General features: G+C 36.9%; 1 protein-coding gene across 7 annotated transcripts in view; it reads left to right on the top strand.

Annotated features, from left to right (window-relative positions):
* Positions 1 to 15,788, top strand: part of ARHGAP12 (Rho GTPase activating protein 12) — a 74,729-nt gene that overhangs the window by 27,191 nt on the left and 31,750 nt on the right. For 6 of the 7 annotated variants that reach the window (XM_064400519.1, XM_064400586.1, XM_064400375.1 and 3 more), the window contains exons 3-5: positions 4,402 to 4,665; positions 9,721 to 9,861; positions 11,435 to 11,515. In XM_064400519.1, coding sequence (XP_064256589.1) covers positions 4,402 to 4,665; positions 9,721 to 9,861; positions 11,435 to 11,515 — 486 coding nt within the window. The remainder of the gene's footprint in view (positions 1 to 4,401; positions 4,666 to 9,720; positions 9,862 to 11,434; positions 11,516 to 15,788) is intronic. The other variant, XM_064400448.1, reaches the window with a different exon arrangement.

The raw sequence follows: 15,788 nt of genomic DNA on the forward strand, positions 1-15,788 counted from the left end.
ATGGACAATCTGTTGTTTGTAACTTCATAAGGAGTATTGAGATTTGCCTTTCCTTTTTGTTTTTTTTTAAGGTTCTTCATTTTTAACATCTACTTACAGCAGTCTGAATGCTGCTACTGAAATGAAAGCTTTTACATTCAGGTTTATAGCATTAAAAGAAGCTGCAAACAGAGGCACCACAGTGAAAGCAATTCGATGTGTGGTAGGTCATGTTTTGCAGGCTAGCATTGCAATCATTCTTTAAGCAATTGTTATGTTCTACAAGTTTTTTTGTCTTGAATTTAAGTTCTATAAAAGGAAAAAGGTAATCACCAGTTGCAAGTGAACTTTGTTTTCTGGCTTTTTGTTGCTGGCATACTCTGACACTGCACAAGGTACTTTTCATTACTGAAATGTGTACGTTTGCTTTCCACTGCACTGAGTTCAGGTTTCCAGAGGCCTGATAGCATATCTGTGGCCTTTGTTAAAAATGTTGACTGTTCATTCATGAATGATTAACAGGTTGTTTTTTTTTTAAAGGCCCATATCTGCTTCCTACTGTGCCAGTATAAAAACTGTTCTGAAAATGCTGTGTGTGCAGTCTCTGAAGAATGTTGTGTGTTGATCCTGGAAATTTGGTCCTGCTTGCACAAAACTCTCTTCCTTATCAATTAGTGAGGATCTAGTCTGAGCAGACTTTTTGGAGAGACCGAGGTTAAACGTGGCAGATTTTTACAGTATTGTACAGAGCATTACTGGGCTCTGGGAGAGGCTCTTATGTTCTTGAAGTTGCCAGCGTGCTTAATTGGCTGTACAATTTTCATTCATGTTGTAGTGTCATAGAAGTATTTCTGCTTGCTAGTTTTCCTACATCACTTTTCTAGCAAGAGTCCTTCACTGTTCTTAGCAGGAGAAAGCAACATGTAAAAGTCTGAAATCAGTTTCAAATAACAAATGAATGTTGAAATGTTTGGAGTATAAGGCATTTAGTGCGTGCATGCACGGGCACGTGGAAGGACGTGTTCTTGCAATTCTGATAGTAAGAAGACAAGGAGTCTCTTTGGAAAGATTTAATTCCATGTTTATGAGCAGTCAGAGTTTGATAGTGAAAAAAAAAGGCCTCAGGGAGGGAAGTTCTCACTGGAAGTCCTGTTTTGTGTTTAGCATATATTTAAATCTCCCTTAACTGTGTATGATTTTGGGCGTACACCCATGAAAATGGTCAGGAGCTGTTTTGGTCTAGGTAATGCTTTGTCTATTTGTATTAATATATTGTCAGTGAATAATGATTTTGATAAATGAAAATTAAATTAATCTGCTTTTTGGCTTAAAATTATTCAAGTTTTTTGCAGAACTCAGTTGTGAGCTCACAAAATGATCACTTGAAAGGAAGGGGGAGGTGGTACAGTACCTGGGAGCCCTACAGGGATGTGCACTGTGACCTGCCTGCCTGAGGGGGGATTGACCTTCCTGCCAACGCTGGCATAGAATGTACACTGATGTTAATTTCAGGAAACTTTGAACTTTCTAAAAGCTGTTTTTCCTATGAATAAATAAGATATTGACAAAATTAGCCTTGGTAAGGTTGAGTGCTGTTGAACTGAGCAAAATCCTAGACAAAACAACATACCTCATTGCGTGGCTTGGGTATGAGGAAGTTTCCTTGTGTGCTGCAAGGTTATTAAAAATAGATCCTGATAACAAAGTCATATCCCTCAAAGACGTACTTATGAGCTAAGCTGCGTGTTGTAGTCAGATTGGTGGCTTTGCTTTTTCTTAATGCTTCACTGAAAGCAGTTAATTTCCGGACGTCTTTCAGAAATCATGCAGCTCTCGCTGAAAAATCAGTCAGAAGAGAAAACAACAGGGAATGAAAGTGGCTGGAGGGCTGGCTTGGCAGGATAGCTGGTTGTCTTTGTAGCTCAGGAGAAAAGTTCTGTCTTCTTGAAAACCAGAAATAGGTATCTTGAGTTTGGAAGCATTAAGCATTCAGAAGAAAACCCCTCATTTACACTTTCATATAATGTTATTGTTTTAAACAGTTTGTATGCTGCCTGAGTTAGATGGCAGTACTTTGGCTGTGAGCTCCCAGTACTGGCTGAGCACATCCGTGTCCTGCTGTTTCACCTGGAGTTGTGCTGGTTGTAATGCTGGAATGGTTGAAAACCTCTGTGTGAAGCCTCTGAACCATATTCCTATGTGTTGCTTTAGAAAATATTCCAATGCAAAAATATACCATTCTGTGTTTCAAGCTATTTGGAAAACACTTTTATTAACACACAGAACTGTTCTTTCAGTGATGACCCTTAACTGTCTTAATTAAAACAAAATAGTATTTGTGAAATGTGGGCCAGACAGAGGAGCTGCCTTATTGCTTCGTGCGGAAGAGGAGTTTCAGGAGGAGGTGAGGGTTGTGCAAGCCACCAGCCCCCCCTTTGCAGCAGCCAGGGCACTTGGAGGTGCCACTTTTGCCACTTCCTTAAAAGAGAGGAAGGAGCTGGAGGTTGGTGAGTTCTGTGGTGTCATTTCAATGACAAACCCTGTGGTTTAATGGCTGGCTGGTTTACGTGGGAGGTGCAGCTCTGCAGGCTCTTGGACACCAAGGCAGAAATGGTGCTCTTGAATGAGGAGACATCAAGATTGCTGCCCCAACATCACAGGGAATTGGTTCATCATCCCTCAGGACAGTAGGGTGGTCTTCATTCACAGTAGTGTTGTTTGTGCTCTTAGGGCCCTCAAGATCAACTCTCTACCAAAGGCAGCTGCTCCACCCTCCTCACAAAAATCCCCAAAACAAATAAAACAAAACAAAGTCAACATGTGTGACTTGGACAGTAGAAAAATATCCTTTTACTGATCATCAAGTTTTGTAACAGATTTTTTCCTTTGAATCAGGTATAGGAGTATACTGATTGGTTTTGGCTTTCAGATTTTGCCAGTGCTGCAATTTTTTTTGTTTTCAGCACTTGTGGTTTGCCTTAGATGTAGTGTACTTGCTATGTCTGGTAAGCTGCGTTGTCTCTTTTAAAGGCACACAAAACAAGTCCATGCCCGTTATAATCTCATTAAGTTCCTCTCTGGCTGTTTCCCCCTTTGGTTGTGGATATTGCCCATATTTGGTTCTACCTATGGTGCAATCAGTTTATATCTGATTGTGTGGTATGATACGCTGTCTTGCCTGAGCAAACCCTGATAATTTATGATTAGATGTGGCCTAGATTAGCGTCTTATGATTTTAATGTTTAAAAGTACATTATAAAAGATCTTTTATGCAATGCAGTAGCAACAGGAGGCACAAGGACTTGCCTACAGCAAAGCTGCTCAATTAAAACTGAGGGGATGGTATAAATTGTATAGTTTTCCTTCAGAATATGTAAATATTGTGCCCCAAAATACAGAAGTGGCAGTACATTACCAGAAACTCTTTAATTTGGTTTAATAACTAGCTGCTTTCACAATCTCATAATCACAGTTCTTGTGAAGACACATGCTCTTACACTCTGCATGGTGTATTAGACTTTAAAAATAGTACATTTGAAGATTTATTTCTCTCCTAAACACTGTAGGGGCTCATTTGGACATACTTGTGGTTTCATTAAGTTCTTTGGTCTTCTAACCATAATTTCTGCTGTCACATTAGCAAACTATTTATTAATAAGCAATTGTCATTAGTGTTTTCTTTTCTTATAGGTATTTGTTGTTCTACTTTTGTGCATGTATGTGAACAAAATCAGGTGGATAAGAATATCCACTTAATTTCTACAAGAAGAGAGGGGTAATTGAAATACTTGGTGATGTTGCCTAAAATATTTTCAAATAAGCATGTTTGAAAAGGCTTACAGGTGAACTGTCCAAGTGTTTTTCAGAATTTCTTAGTCACAACATTGTGGTCATCTTTCCAACTGAGCTGTCTGTTTAGACCTTGCTGAGAATGCAAAAGTGCTGCTTAACATTCACCATCGCTGTATCAACAGTGAGGTGGAAAGGTTGGGGAACAATCTTTGCCTAACAAGTGGCTTCTCAGAAATTCTATGTATTGTTGAACAAATCACATTACTTACAGTTTCTGAGCAATACTTGAACTGTAAAGCTGAATTTTTTCAGCAAAACATGGCAAGTGTATAATTTTTTGATGATGATTCCAGTGTATTTCAAATCCACTGTAAGACATAATTATCAGCTGTCATCCAGAGAAATGCTGAAAAATTGGTTCAGTATTAAATAAATATAGCTTGTGATATCTACCTTAGAATTAAGAATCTAATGTTCTTACACCCCAGCATTTTATGGCTGTCCTTTGTGCTTTTGTACTTAACGACAAAAAAAGGAGTTTGTTGGTTTGTTTTACTGCTGTATTCTGATTTGTAAGGGAGCATTCAAAAATTCATTTGCTCGTTAACAGTGCATTTCTTCTCTCAATAGCCAACTACTCCACCAAGCCAAGGGAGGCCTGATTCACCAGTTTATGCTAATTTACAAGAACTGAAAATATCTCAGTCTGCACTTCCACCTCTACCTACAAGCGCTCCAGTCCAAATAAATGGGGAATGGGAAACTCATAAAGATACGACAGGACGCTGTTATTACTACAACAGAGGATCACAGGAGCGAACCTGGAAACCTCCGCGGTGGGCCCGAGATGCAAGCATTAATAAAGGGGATTCCCAGAGCCATGCAGATCATGAGGTAGTTCCTTCTGAGATCAAAAGCAATGAGATTGTAATGCATGTGAATGGTCTTTTGCTGTGGAATTGGTATCTCTTGGTTTCAAGGCATCAAGGAGTGTCTTTCTTTGTCGTTTTGGTTATGTGTCTTGGTATGAAGTAGTCAACAGTTTCACTCTTGAGTTGCTTTTGTGTACAGGAATATGTACGTGCTCTGTGTGGAAGAGTAGCAACATGTAAAATGCCTGTAAAAACAGCCCCATAGCAGATACTGCTACTTTTGACTAGATTACATTCAGACCGTGAACATATTCTTTAGGTATATCAATGGATTTTTTTCATTATGTGAGAGTTCTGCTTTTGCAAAGCCTTTTGGGAAAACTTTGCTGCTGACCTTGCTTGAGATAGTTGAAGCTTACTGTGAAGTTATTTATGTTAAAAGATGATTTGGACTAATATCTGAGGAGCCAATTTATTCTGTGCAGCCAGTTGCTAGGGAAAGTCTGATTGTGAAGTGTGTTTATCTGAACTGCAGTGGTTCAGATAAAGCAAAGGAATAGTTGGGAGACGGATATTACTATTTAGATATGTTCAAAATAGTATTCTTGTGTCCAAACAGTACTGAGGTTAATGAGTTTCCTGATGGAAAGAGAAAGCAAATATTTATCAAAAAATCTTCTACATATTTTACTTCTATATACCCTTTTCAAATATATATATACAGTTTTGGTGGATTTTCTCCTGTGCCAACTATATAGAGTGTCTCTATATATCCTATATATATCTAAGCCATAAAACCAGAGTTTAGTTTTAAAGTTGACTTGTGGACTGATCAAAATTTTGTGATTGTTGGACGCCTGTCATAGAAGTCTACCTCTGGAAAGGTAGTAACAGGAAGAGGCAAGAAAGGGAAACCTTTCATTTCCTTTGGCACTGGCCTTCACAGCAACTGCGACATCCACAAACATTTAAATAGCCAAATTTTCTTGCCTCAGGCAAGTGGCAGCAACAGGCAAACAGATGGAATGTTTATCCCTATCCCTTCGGTATCTCTGGTGATGGTCTCTTAATTTATCACTGACTGTCCTTTTGCTGGATAAGACTGGTTTTAGTCTGAGTAAGCTGATTGCTTTTTTTGAGTAGTGCTTCTCCTTGTCCTAGTAATGGTTTCTCATTGTAGTTCCATCCCCTGGTAATGATTTTCTCATTGTTGTAGTTCCATCTCCTGGTAGTGGTTTTCTCATTGCTGTAGTTCCTCCTTCTTTTCATGGAAGGATTGCAAGAGTTCTTTCTCCCTCCCCATCTGCAAGCAATCCCTCTGACTCCTACTCATACATCTGTACCATCACTTCACCACATGGTTGCATCTTTGGAATGCTTGATTTTTAATTTACTTTTTAAAAATTGCCCAAAACTTCTTTCATCTCAGTTCTTCTGTTTATTTGTGATGCTTCAGGTATCACAAGTTGGCCATCAGGCAGTTATGTCTATCAAGTTTTCAGTCTTTGTGAGACCAGTGGACCATACATGTTTTGATTTTTAACTAGACACTTAAGTCTGTATTTCCAGTAGCATAAGCTCCTTAGGTAATTTGTGTCTTGACTGGGTTATCAAAATATGGGTCTAGGGAGAGATACACATTGCATGGTCATGTCAATCCACTTACCAGCAGTCATGTTTTGATTTTGAAGCTGCCTTTCCCCCACCCCTCTTTCCTTTTGTTTCTTTTCTGTTTCTTTTCTGTTCTGCATTTGGGAATATGCTTCACATTCCACTGTTAGTGTTCCTTCTTGGAACCTCTGGGTATTTAATCCAATATAAAGTAAAGATTGAGATCCAAGCCTAAGCTACAGGAAAATGTAGGGCATCTCAAATTTTGTCTGATTAGGAAAAGTTAGAGCTAACATATCTTAGCAATTATAAGTTGGCTTTTATGCTAGCCTGAGTTATACTCTTTTAATAATAGAAGAGTACATGCAGGAGGATTAAAAGCTAGTTTCTACTGATTTGTGCTCAGAGGAGCTTGTGTTGTATTAGGTAGCAAAATGAAAGGTGATGTAAAAATGAGAGCAGAGAGATCAGATATTCTAATATATGAGTAATATATGAAACGTGACACAGTTTATAGTTGGTCTTTGAACTTTGTGATTACAAAATCAGCAGAACTGTATCTTATTTGCCAAAGTAGCTAGTCACAGACATGGCAAAAAGAAAACAGTTGTAGGTCATGACAGTTAAATGGATGTTATGTGTTACATGGATGGGTTACGGGGAAGCAGTGAAGTCCTATGGACAGGGCCTGTAAGAAAGTGTATAAGATTTTGGAATTACAGATAAAATGTATTAGAGGCAGTGATTTGTTGATGTATCTGAGGAAGGAGTGCTTAACAGTAGGAGGAATTTGTCAAGTGAAGTGATTTAAGTTGAACTGTAAAAGGAATGAGATGTCAAAATACCAAAGACAAATCCTTAATACCTAGATAGGAAATGATAATGTGAAGTAGACATCCACAAATTACCCAACAGCTGTAGAAAAGCAATGGGTTTTAATTGCATTTCAAAACTAGATTTAAATCTTGTCCAGAATGTGATTTCCTTCCATGTTTTTTGTTTTAATATAAACAAATAGTAATAAAGGGATGGTAGCTTCCTTAATTAGTATTCTTCCTGATTATTTTCACTTTCACAAGTAGTAGCAACGTTAAAAGCTAGAGGGTTAAGTGATAGCAGTGACACAGATAGCTGTTCCTAGTAAATGCATGGAGATGAACTGGTCTCTGTCCCCAGGAACTTTCTATGTAAATAGAAAAAAACCAAGAATGACAATAGAAGCAATGCTGTGGGGGACCTTTTCTGTAATTCTCTTTAATGTCACAGCAAAGTTATTATAAGGTGTAAGGCTGGGCACCTGTCTGTTTAAGATGGATTTATTTAACTGTGGGATAGTGTAACTGGGGATGAGACTTGAGATAAAGCATAGACAATATGAAAAAAAACCACAACATATAGGCAGTTAATGCTGAAAAAGTGTTGAAAGTGAAATTGAAAGCTGTGGAACGTGGTTTAGCCAGTGTTCTCTAAACCCTGTTGATACAGCCTTAGCAGCTGTTCCTGACAGCTGAAAGACTAGGAATACCTTGGCTTGGTAAAATTTGTAATAACTCAGGAATTTTGTTGAAGTTTAGGTCTGCAAATGTACAGGATATGAGTTAAGCCTTGCAGCATCTAAACTATTATTATATGGATGCCATGCAGATAGACACATTAACAGTCATCCTTCTATACAACAGTGTTTTTTCTAGGACAATTTTCATTTTTAGGTCCTCTGTTTAGTTTTACCTGTGTAGGGTGTTTCTTCAGTATCAGGAGTTGCTTGGAAGAGGCAAATACCAATGTATTATATTATTAGGTTATAATCTCTATAGATAGTAATAATAAAAATGTCCAAAGTCTTCTACATTGACTTGCCATATGTCAATGCAATTAATATTTAACTATTAAAACCATGCAAACTTAGGTACATGTATACAATATTGTTATCCTATGAAATAGTAGTTCAAATGGGGACAATAGCAACCTTGGCAACTCTTCAGTATTAATTCTGCAAGTGTAAAAATGGGACTGAAGACTCCCTGTTCCCTCTGCTCTCCTTCCCTCCCCACAGTGGTTAGGAATTGGCAGATGAGAATTTCACATTGCCCCATGTGCAAGAGAGGTAGCATTGGTTAATCCACAGTTTATACGCTCACATTCTGTAAGCTGTAGAGAACGTTGGCATTTTTTAATGTTCCTTAATTAATGGTCTAAAAATTTCCTGTGGGTTTTCCTGTGCTTCGTAAACTGGGTCATGCCGGATAAAGGAGTGTGTGTCACACAAGTGGTAAGGTACTCAGAAAATTAACACCAAAAACCTACATAAAAATCATTTGGATATGTCACTAAACATACAGTCTTTAAACCCACTGATTTTTAAAAACTGGGGAGCTTCTGATAATTGAATATTTTTTGTAAGACTTGATTTTTTTGGGAGAGGTTTTTTCCAATTTAAAATTGAAATTGTGTCTCTCTCCTGCCTTGCAGTTTTTATCAAAACCCTTATGCTAGTGTTACTGAACATTGTATTTTATTCCTGTAGTTTCTGAGTAGCAGGGTGTCTTAAATGTTTTGCCTCCTGCTAGCTGAGGATCCAAGACGTTGTGAAAGGAAATCTGCATAGAATTCCTCAGGAGACCACAGCATAGAGATGTTGTGGGAGATGAAAGAAAGGAGATTTTTTTTTTTAATGCATGGAGTGGATGCTTAGAATAAGACTGCAGTGTGTTAGCAAGGGGATGAACAAGGTTTATGGGGGAACAGAAATTGTTTGATGTGTGTGTAAAATCTTTTCTCTGCATTACACATCAAACTTGTTCCTAGGATAATAATTGACTTCTACCTTCAGGAAACAATTTTTCACCTCAGCTAGCTGTACCTTGTGGAAAGCCTTGCTTTTGCAGTGCTCTTTGTCATGTGCATCAGAGTTGGAAAGAGGAGAATAGAAATTCATAATGTTTTAAGATGCAGTGGACAAATACTGTAAAATGCTGCCATCTAAGAAGGTGAAACTGGAGTTTCAAGTTGCCCTTAATTACTCCTGTGTTTTCAGATGTATTTGAGAAAAGGAGAAGGATTTAGGTATGAAATTAAGGATGATGGTAGATGGGATGGTGGTAGAAAACTGAGGTAGCAGGGCAGGTTTTTTTAAAGGCAATGCAGATTACTAAAGCTAACTCTTCATCAATAATGTAAATTTGTAGGACTGAAATTTGGATAGACAAAACCCCTGGAGTTTAAATTGGAGTAGTGAAATCTGATGCAGTGGAAATTAAAAAAAAAAAAAGTGTCAGTAAAAGCTAGTTCTAAAAATACTTTGAATTGTCTGCACTGTAAAAATGCATCTCATTCTCTCATAAGATATAAAAATGTGAACTCCCTGTTTTCATTACTATTCTCTTTCTAGTCAAATAATCTTTGATCTTTCAGATTTTAAAGCGCTTTCATTCTCAAAACTGCCTTGTATGTTTCTGACTACTTGTAGCATCTTTCATCAGAAGAAAACGACCACAGTTCTTGTTACAGCCAGTCAGATAGTCAGTATGGTTCTCCTCCAAAGGGTTGGTCAGAAGAGTTGGATGAACATGGTCAAACCTTATATACCAATGACTATACTAATGAAAAGGTACTTTTTCCTTCTTCTTCTTGTGTTCTAAATCTTTTCCACTAATTCACTTCTAGAAATGAAACCTGCATTTCCAAAAGTGAAGAGCGTACCTCAGCAGTAGCTCCTTTTGTTTTTTTTTTTTTTTTTAAATATGCATGAAGCTTTAGCAAGTGAACTGACTTTTTTTCTTATGTATGTTTTTGTTATTTAGAAGAAGTTTTATTTCCAGTTGTGTATTAGATTATATTAAATGAACATACCAGGTGTAATTTTTTTTAGTTCCTCCCCTCCCCCCTTCCTCTTGGTTATATTTCAGGTACGAACTTCATATCAAAAAGTTTTTTTTACTGTCTTTTAAGAGCTGCTCTTGTTTACATGGACCTTCTAGTTAAGATGTTTTTGAGCTGCTTTATTGCTTTCATAATTTCCTTTATTAGAGATTTTTCACTGCTCCTTTCAGATGTAGACAAACTTCTTAATTAAACTACAGCCATACCAGCAGATTTATGCCCTGTTCTTACTCTCTAATTGCTACTGACAACTTATTGGGATTCTGGGCATGCCATAAAAATTTCTTCCACTTAGGATAAATTACAGAATTTGTTTATATTTGTAAAGCAGTCCATTTTTCCAATTGTTCATTGAAGTTGCATTTTGAGGTTTTTTTAGCTTCTAAAGTTCACTGATACAGTATTATGTTATGGCACCACCTGTTCTTGAGTTGAATTAGGCAAGTCTTATTTGCAAGAATTTTCTAAAGAGTTAGATTTTTTTTTGTCAGTTTTAGAATTTTATTCTCTTTAATCAGTTTCTGACAAACATCTGTTAAGCACATTGCTATGTTTTAGCAAATATGCAGCCTTCTTTTTTAATTGCACTGGTATTGATAAAAACCAGCTTTCCTACCACAAACAGTTATAGAAAGGCAATCTTGTGAAACCTGCTTGAGCCAAGAGCCTTGCTGTGAGTGTCTCTGTGTTTTTCTGCAATCATCTTGTTGAATTTTGCTCATTACAATTCTTTTCTGTCCGCATGAACAGTCCCAGTTGTCATGGGTTTACTTCTTTGAGTGTGGGAGGTGCTTGTAGAGGTTACAGAAATTATACTGTCTTCGTCATGATTTCTGTAGCAACTGCATCTCATGTTTCCATTGATGTTTTAAAAAAGTTGTTCAATGAGTGCATGAATCTCTCATATTATCAGCAGTTGCTGGTGGAGCTGCTTTTTTGTAATTTTATGTATAAGATCTTGATGCAGATCTGATGGAAAAATTGTGCCTCCCTAAACTGACAACAGAATGTTGATAAGAATGAGATATGGCATCTTAAAAAAAAAAATCTGTTTATCACAGTCTCTTGTATATATTGCTGGACTTTTTTTCTGAGGAGTTACAGAAAAAATAAATCAGGATGCTGAAAACTGTTGCTCTTATTGCAATCTAACCTTGGTTAGTTAATGGAGGTTGTGCATTAGACACGGCTGAAGTGGATGGCACTTAATTAAAAATTAACTTTAAATCTCAGGTCTCAGAGATTTACTGTTGTGACTGTCACTCTGATTACATTTTCTATCATCACATTTCTTTCTGCAGTGGATAAAACATGCAGATGAACAAGGTAGACCATACTACTACAGTGCTGATGGTTCCAGATCAGAGTGGGAGTTACCTAAGGTAAGTGACCTAAAAAGAAACTTCAACAACTTGGGGCTTTCCCCTCTTCCTGAATATGTGTTCTATCAGGCCTTTAATGTGAGGTATTAACCACCAAAGGACTCAGATATTGCTCTTTGTTATTTATTGCATTTTTGTGGAATTTCTGATTATGAAAAGGAAAAAAAAAATGTACTCAAGGACATCAGAAATATATGTATGTAGTTTATTCAGATGTCAAAGGAGATCTGGTGTCTTTGCTGAATAGAGCAAAGGTTTTGTGCAGGGCTGCAAAATAGTATCTGTGATTTTGCTGTGATAAAGAAAACCTGTATAGGAAAAAGGAGAAATCTTCACCGAGAAACTGTAGTCTATTTTCAGAACCCTCCAAAGTGCTTATACAAACAAGTGTTGAAAAACAAAAGTTTCAGCAGAGTTTTGTGGTATTTTTGAGGAAGGCACAGTTTCTCCAGAATTGTGTTCTGGTGTTTATTAATTTTGTAGTGAAAATAGAAATGCATAGGGAAGTGACAGATCTGGGGACACTCGGTAGTCTGAGGATGTATCTAATACTATTTAATTCTCAAATTCACTTCAAAAAACTGGGCATTTGTCATATGGATGTTATGTATGTCTTCCCTGCTATTTGTTCATTACTACATAATAAGCTGTGGCCATTAACAAAGTTGTTTCACACAAAACTGTGTGCATAAATATATGAAAAAGCATCTTTCTCCATTATTGTTTTATCAGTACAAAAATCAGTGTCTTGATCACTTCCACTTAGAAAGGAGCATTCTTAATAGGTAGTGCTTTCATAATACTCGTGAGAAAATATTGACATGAAAATTATGAATGAAATTATATACTGAGCTGTTTTGTTATGTCAGTAGAAGAATGTGCATCTGAAGCACTGAAGAGTTGAGTTAGCTTTGAGAATTCTTCTGTGTCAGTCTGATGTGTTAGATAACTTAAATGTTGTAACATGTCAGTGTAAAAATCTAATCTGTACCTATTGGTTTTAAAAGCTGTTTAGCTTTTGATTAGTTACTGGATTTATTAGAAGTCTTAAAATCTGATAGACCAGGTTTTACCAGAAGCAATTATTACTTCTATATGTATAATTGAAATAACTTTGGGGAATAATGTCATGAGTACTTTATTCTATGACTTGTGCTGTGCAGAAAGTTTTGACTTGGAAGAAATTGTGTTTCACAAAAATAGATTGAGTTAGGATTTGAATTAAATAGCAAATTGCTTTTAGTCCAGTTAGAATAAGTCACAATGGTAATCCAGAACCATTACCTGAGGTACATTAGGAGGCATAAATGACTGGGTTCTAGTATTTGTTTAATAATGCATGTTATTCTAAACAAAGTCCGAGTTCTGTTTTATTAGTAGCTACTTCCAAAATGAAACACAGCCTTTGATTTGTAATTTGTGATCTGAAATTAATCACATATTGATGTTAAAAATTTTCCTTGAAAATTTTTTCTTATGATTCATTTGGATGGAATGTACTTTTTAATTCTTTCTTGAAACTAGTAAATCTTGACTTGCAGCAAATATAAGGTTAAGAGAAGAAAATGAGCAATTGATTCTTAGATTCAGAATCCTTGGCTTTTAGCTTTAAATTCTGTGGAATAGATTAAATATTTCAACAAAAGATTAAGCTAATTTAAGTAACTATATATTTGAAGATGTTATGCTTGTGAATAATTAAACGTGATTGAAGATTAGTGTCTCAAAGATCTTGCTGAAACTGGTTATAAAGTACTTAAAACAAATGAATTAAAGAACACTCAGACCACAAAACTGCTCTGAAGAAAAATAATCTATGTTGAAAGTTCTCTTGAGCAGTGAGAGAAAACCATAGAAAGATCTCAGCATTGTAACTTACTTAAATGAAAAGTAAGAAATCCTACTCTTGCTCAGGTTTTTTAGTTGGTGTCGTCCCCCTCCCAGTGTATTTAGCACAAATACTGCTTTCCAAATCTTGTGAAATAAAGTGATGTAATAGCATGGTCATGTAATACTATAAACCAGAAAAAGAATAGAATCTTTTTGTTAGATGGTCCTCAATAACCTGGATAACTAAGAATGTTACAGAGATTTCTGGAAATAGCACACTAGCTGAACTAATACTGTGACATTAAAAATCTTCAGAGTAATAGAATTAACTGTAAATGTGCACATGCTTGGGAATAACACACTGTTCTTGTATGTGTGTTAAAAATTGTGAGGGTATGTGTTGGGAAGGGAGGACAGTTACAAAACAAATTACTTTAGACAGTCTCACAGAAAGCCCTCCAGTCATGTGGATTTAAATAACATCTAGGAATAGCTGGATGCCTCTGGCTAAAAATGATGTTTCAGATGCAGTAGCTTTGACAACTGCTGAAAAGTCTATTAAAGCTCATGATGAGTGTGACCCAGCTTTCTGCAGTGGAAGAGAAGAACATACTGAATTAATCTTTAAAATGGATAATAATGTTTTAATCATAGTTTCTACTAGATCCTGCAGAGGACTGAGATTTCTCATCTGAAGTATTCTGCCATATTCAGTTTTTGTTTCCTGCCAATTATTAAAAAAAAAACAAACAAAAAAACCCAAAAAAGACCAAAACAACCAAGCAACAAAAAACCCAATGAAAAAGCAATTAAAAGTTAGAAGATAAAATATGCTTATTTCCTGTTTTGTGAAAGAATACTGTCTAAATTCAGTCTAAGAAGGGCTACAACCCTATTCCAGAAACCTAGTTTTCTAATAGGAGTTTTATGACTTAAGCAAATGAGAAATCTCTAGTAAGTGCGAGAGGAATTAAACTCATCTTAGGAGTAAGAGCTCCCTAATTTCTGAAGTTTCAAAAAAGTTAACCTATCAAAGTGACAAAAAAGGTGGGAAATCTAATAAATATCAAAATGAGTAGCTCAAATGAGAGTTATAGGGGAAAACCTAATAAAAAATAGAGTTTAAAAATCTCTTAGATACTTAAAATGCATTCCTAGGCCAACACCTGGCATAAGAGAATGAAGCTTGGCCTTCCTCTGAGTGAGCTCACTGATCCAAAGTAGCCTTTGGAAGAAAATATGTCTACTATAAGCCTCTGGAGTGAACTCAGTTTTAGTGTTAATATTTACAGCCTGTGATATTGAAATTGTCTGTGTTCTTCTCACAAATTCCTGCAGCATAAGTTCTCCTTGCTGTATCCACAGAGGAAGGAGTAGCTGGAGGAGTTTCATTTTTGGCAGTGTTAATGGACCAGCAGTCTGTTAATTCACTCTGTGCACTGCAGCATGGGGGGTGAGCTCAGGGGCCTCAGTTCTGGTACTTGTTGAATGGTTTTCCTGATGGAGACCTGAAAACTGTCAGAGCATGATAGCTGAAAAAATTACAGTAAAACAGGGGGCAGGTAATGTCAGGAACATATCATGCAATTAAACGGTGAAGGAAAATAAATACGAGAACATGTAAGTAAAACTTGGTTGTCTTATGGTAAATTTGTCTTTTCCTGAGCTGTGCTGCTGGATTTGAGATTTACCCTGTGTGCTGGCATTTGAGTCTACTGCAAGTCAATGCACTGGGCATTTTAATTAGCAGTAGTGACATTCTTCTGCTTAAATTTGGGATTGGCTAGTGCAAGCTGAGACAGCCTCAGCTGATGTGAAGATCCAGGTGGTTTTTACCAGCACAAGTTGTTAAAAAAACAACCCCGAGTTAAGTATGAGAAGGCAGTCAGAGTTTTTTTCCTTTCTCTTTATATTTCTACTCTCAAAACCTGGTCTGATCTTCCTCATTTGTCCTGGGGTTCAGTGGCTCCCACCTCCCCCCAGCCTTTGCTTAGGCACACAGTGGGACCTGTGGCAATCAGCAAGGACCTGGGGCTATCATCAAAGATGAGCAGTCTTGGTGATCCTGAGGATTAAAAGGGAAGCAATGGATGTGCAAGACAGCAAAGTGAACAAAGTAGGTTATCCAGAGGTGTCTTTCAGTCACTGGTGCATTTGAGCTCGAGCTGTGAGAATGAGTCCCAGTGGTCTCATTCTGCCTGGGTTCTGTTCCTCCTGTGTGGCTGAGGTCTCCATCTGCTGCCACCCTGACATTCTCTGGCAAAGAAATCTTCATTCCCTAGAGAAAGGAAGGGAATGAAGTCCCTTAAAAGGGCAAAAAGAATCCTTATTTATTTATGGAGGTTTAAGAAAATTGTGTTACCGATTTAGCTGATAAGAAAAGCAAAAGCTGTAACATAGGTGTTACATCTATCACAACAACAAAAAAAGTTTATTCAAAGCC

The sequence above is a fragment of the Passer domesticus genome, chromosome 1, assembly GCF_036417665.1.
Source record: "Passer domesticus isolate bPasDom1 chromosome 1, bPasDom1.hap1, whole genome shotgun sequence".
Lineage (NCBI taxonomy): Eukaryota > Metazoa > Chordata > Aves > Passeriformes > Passeridae > Passer > Passer domesticus.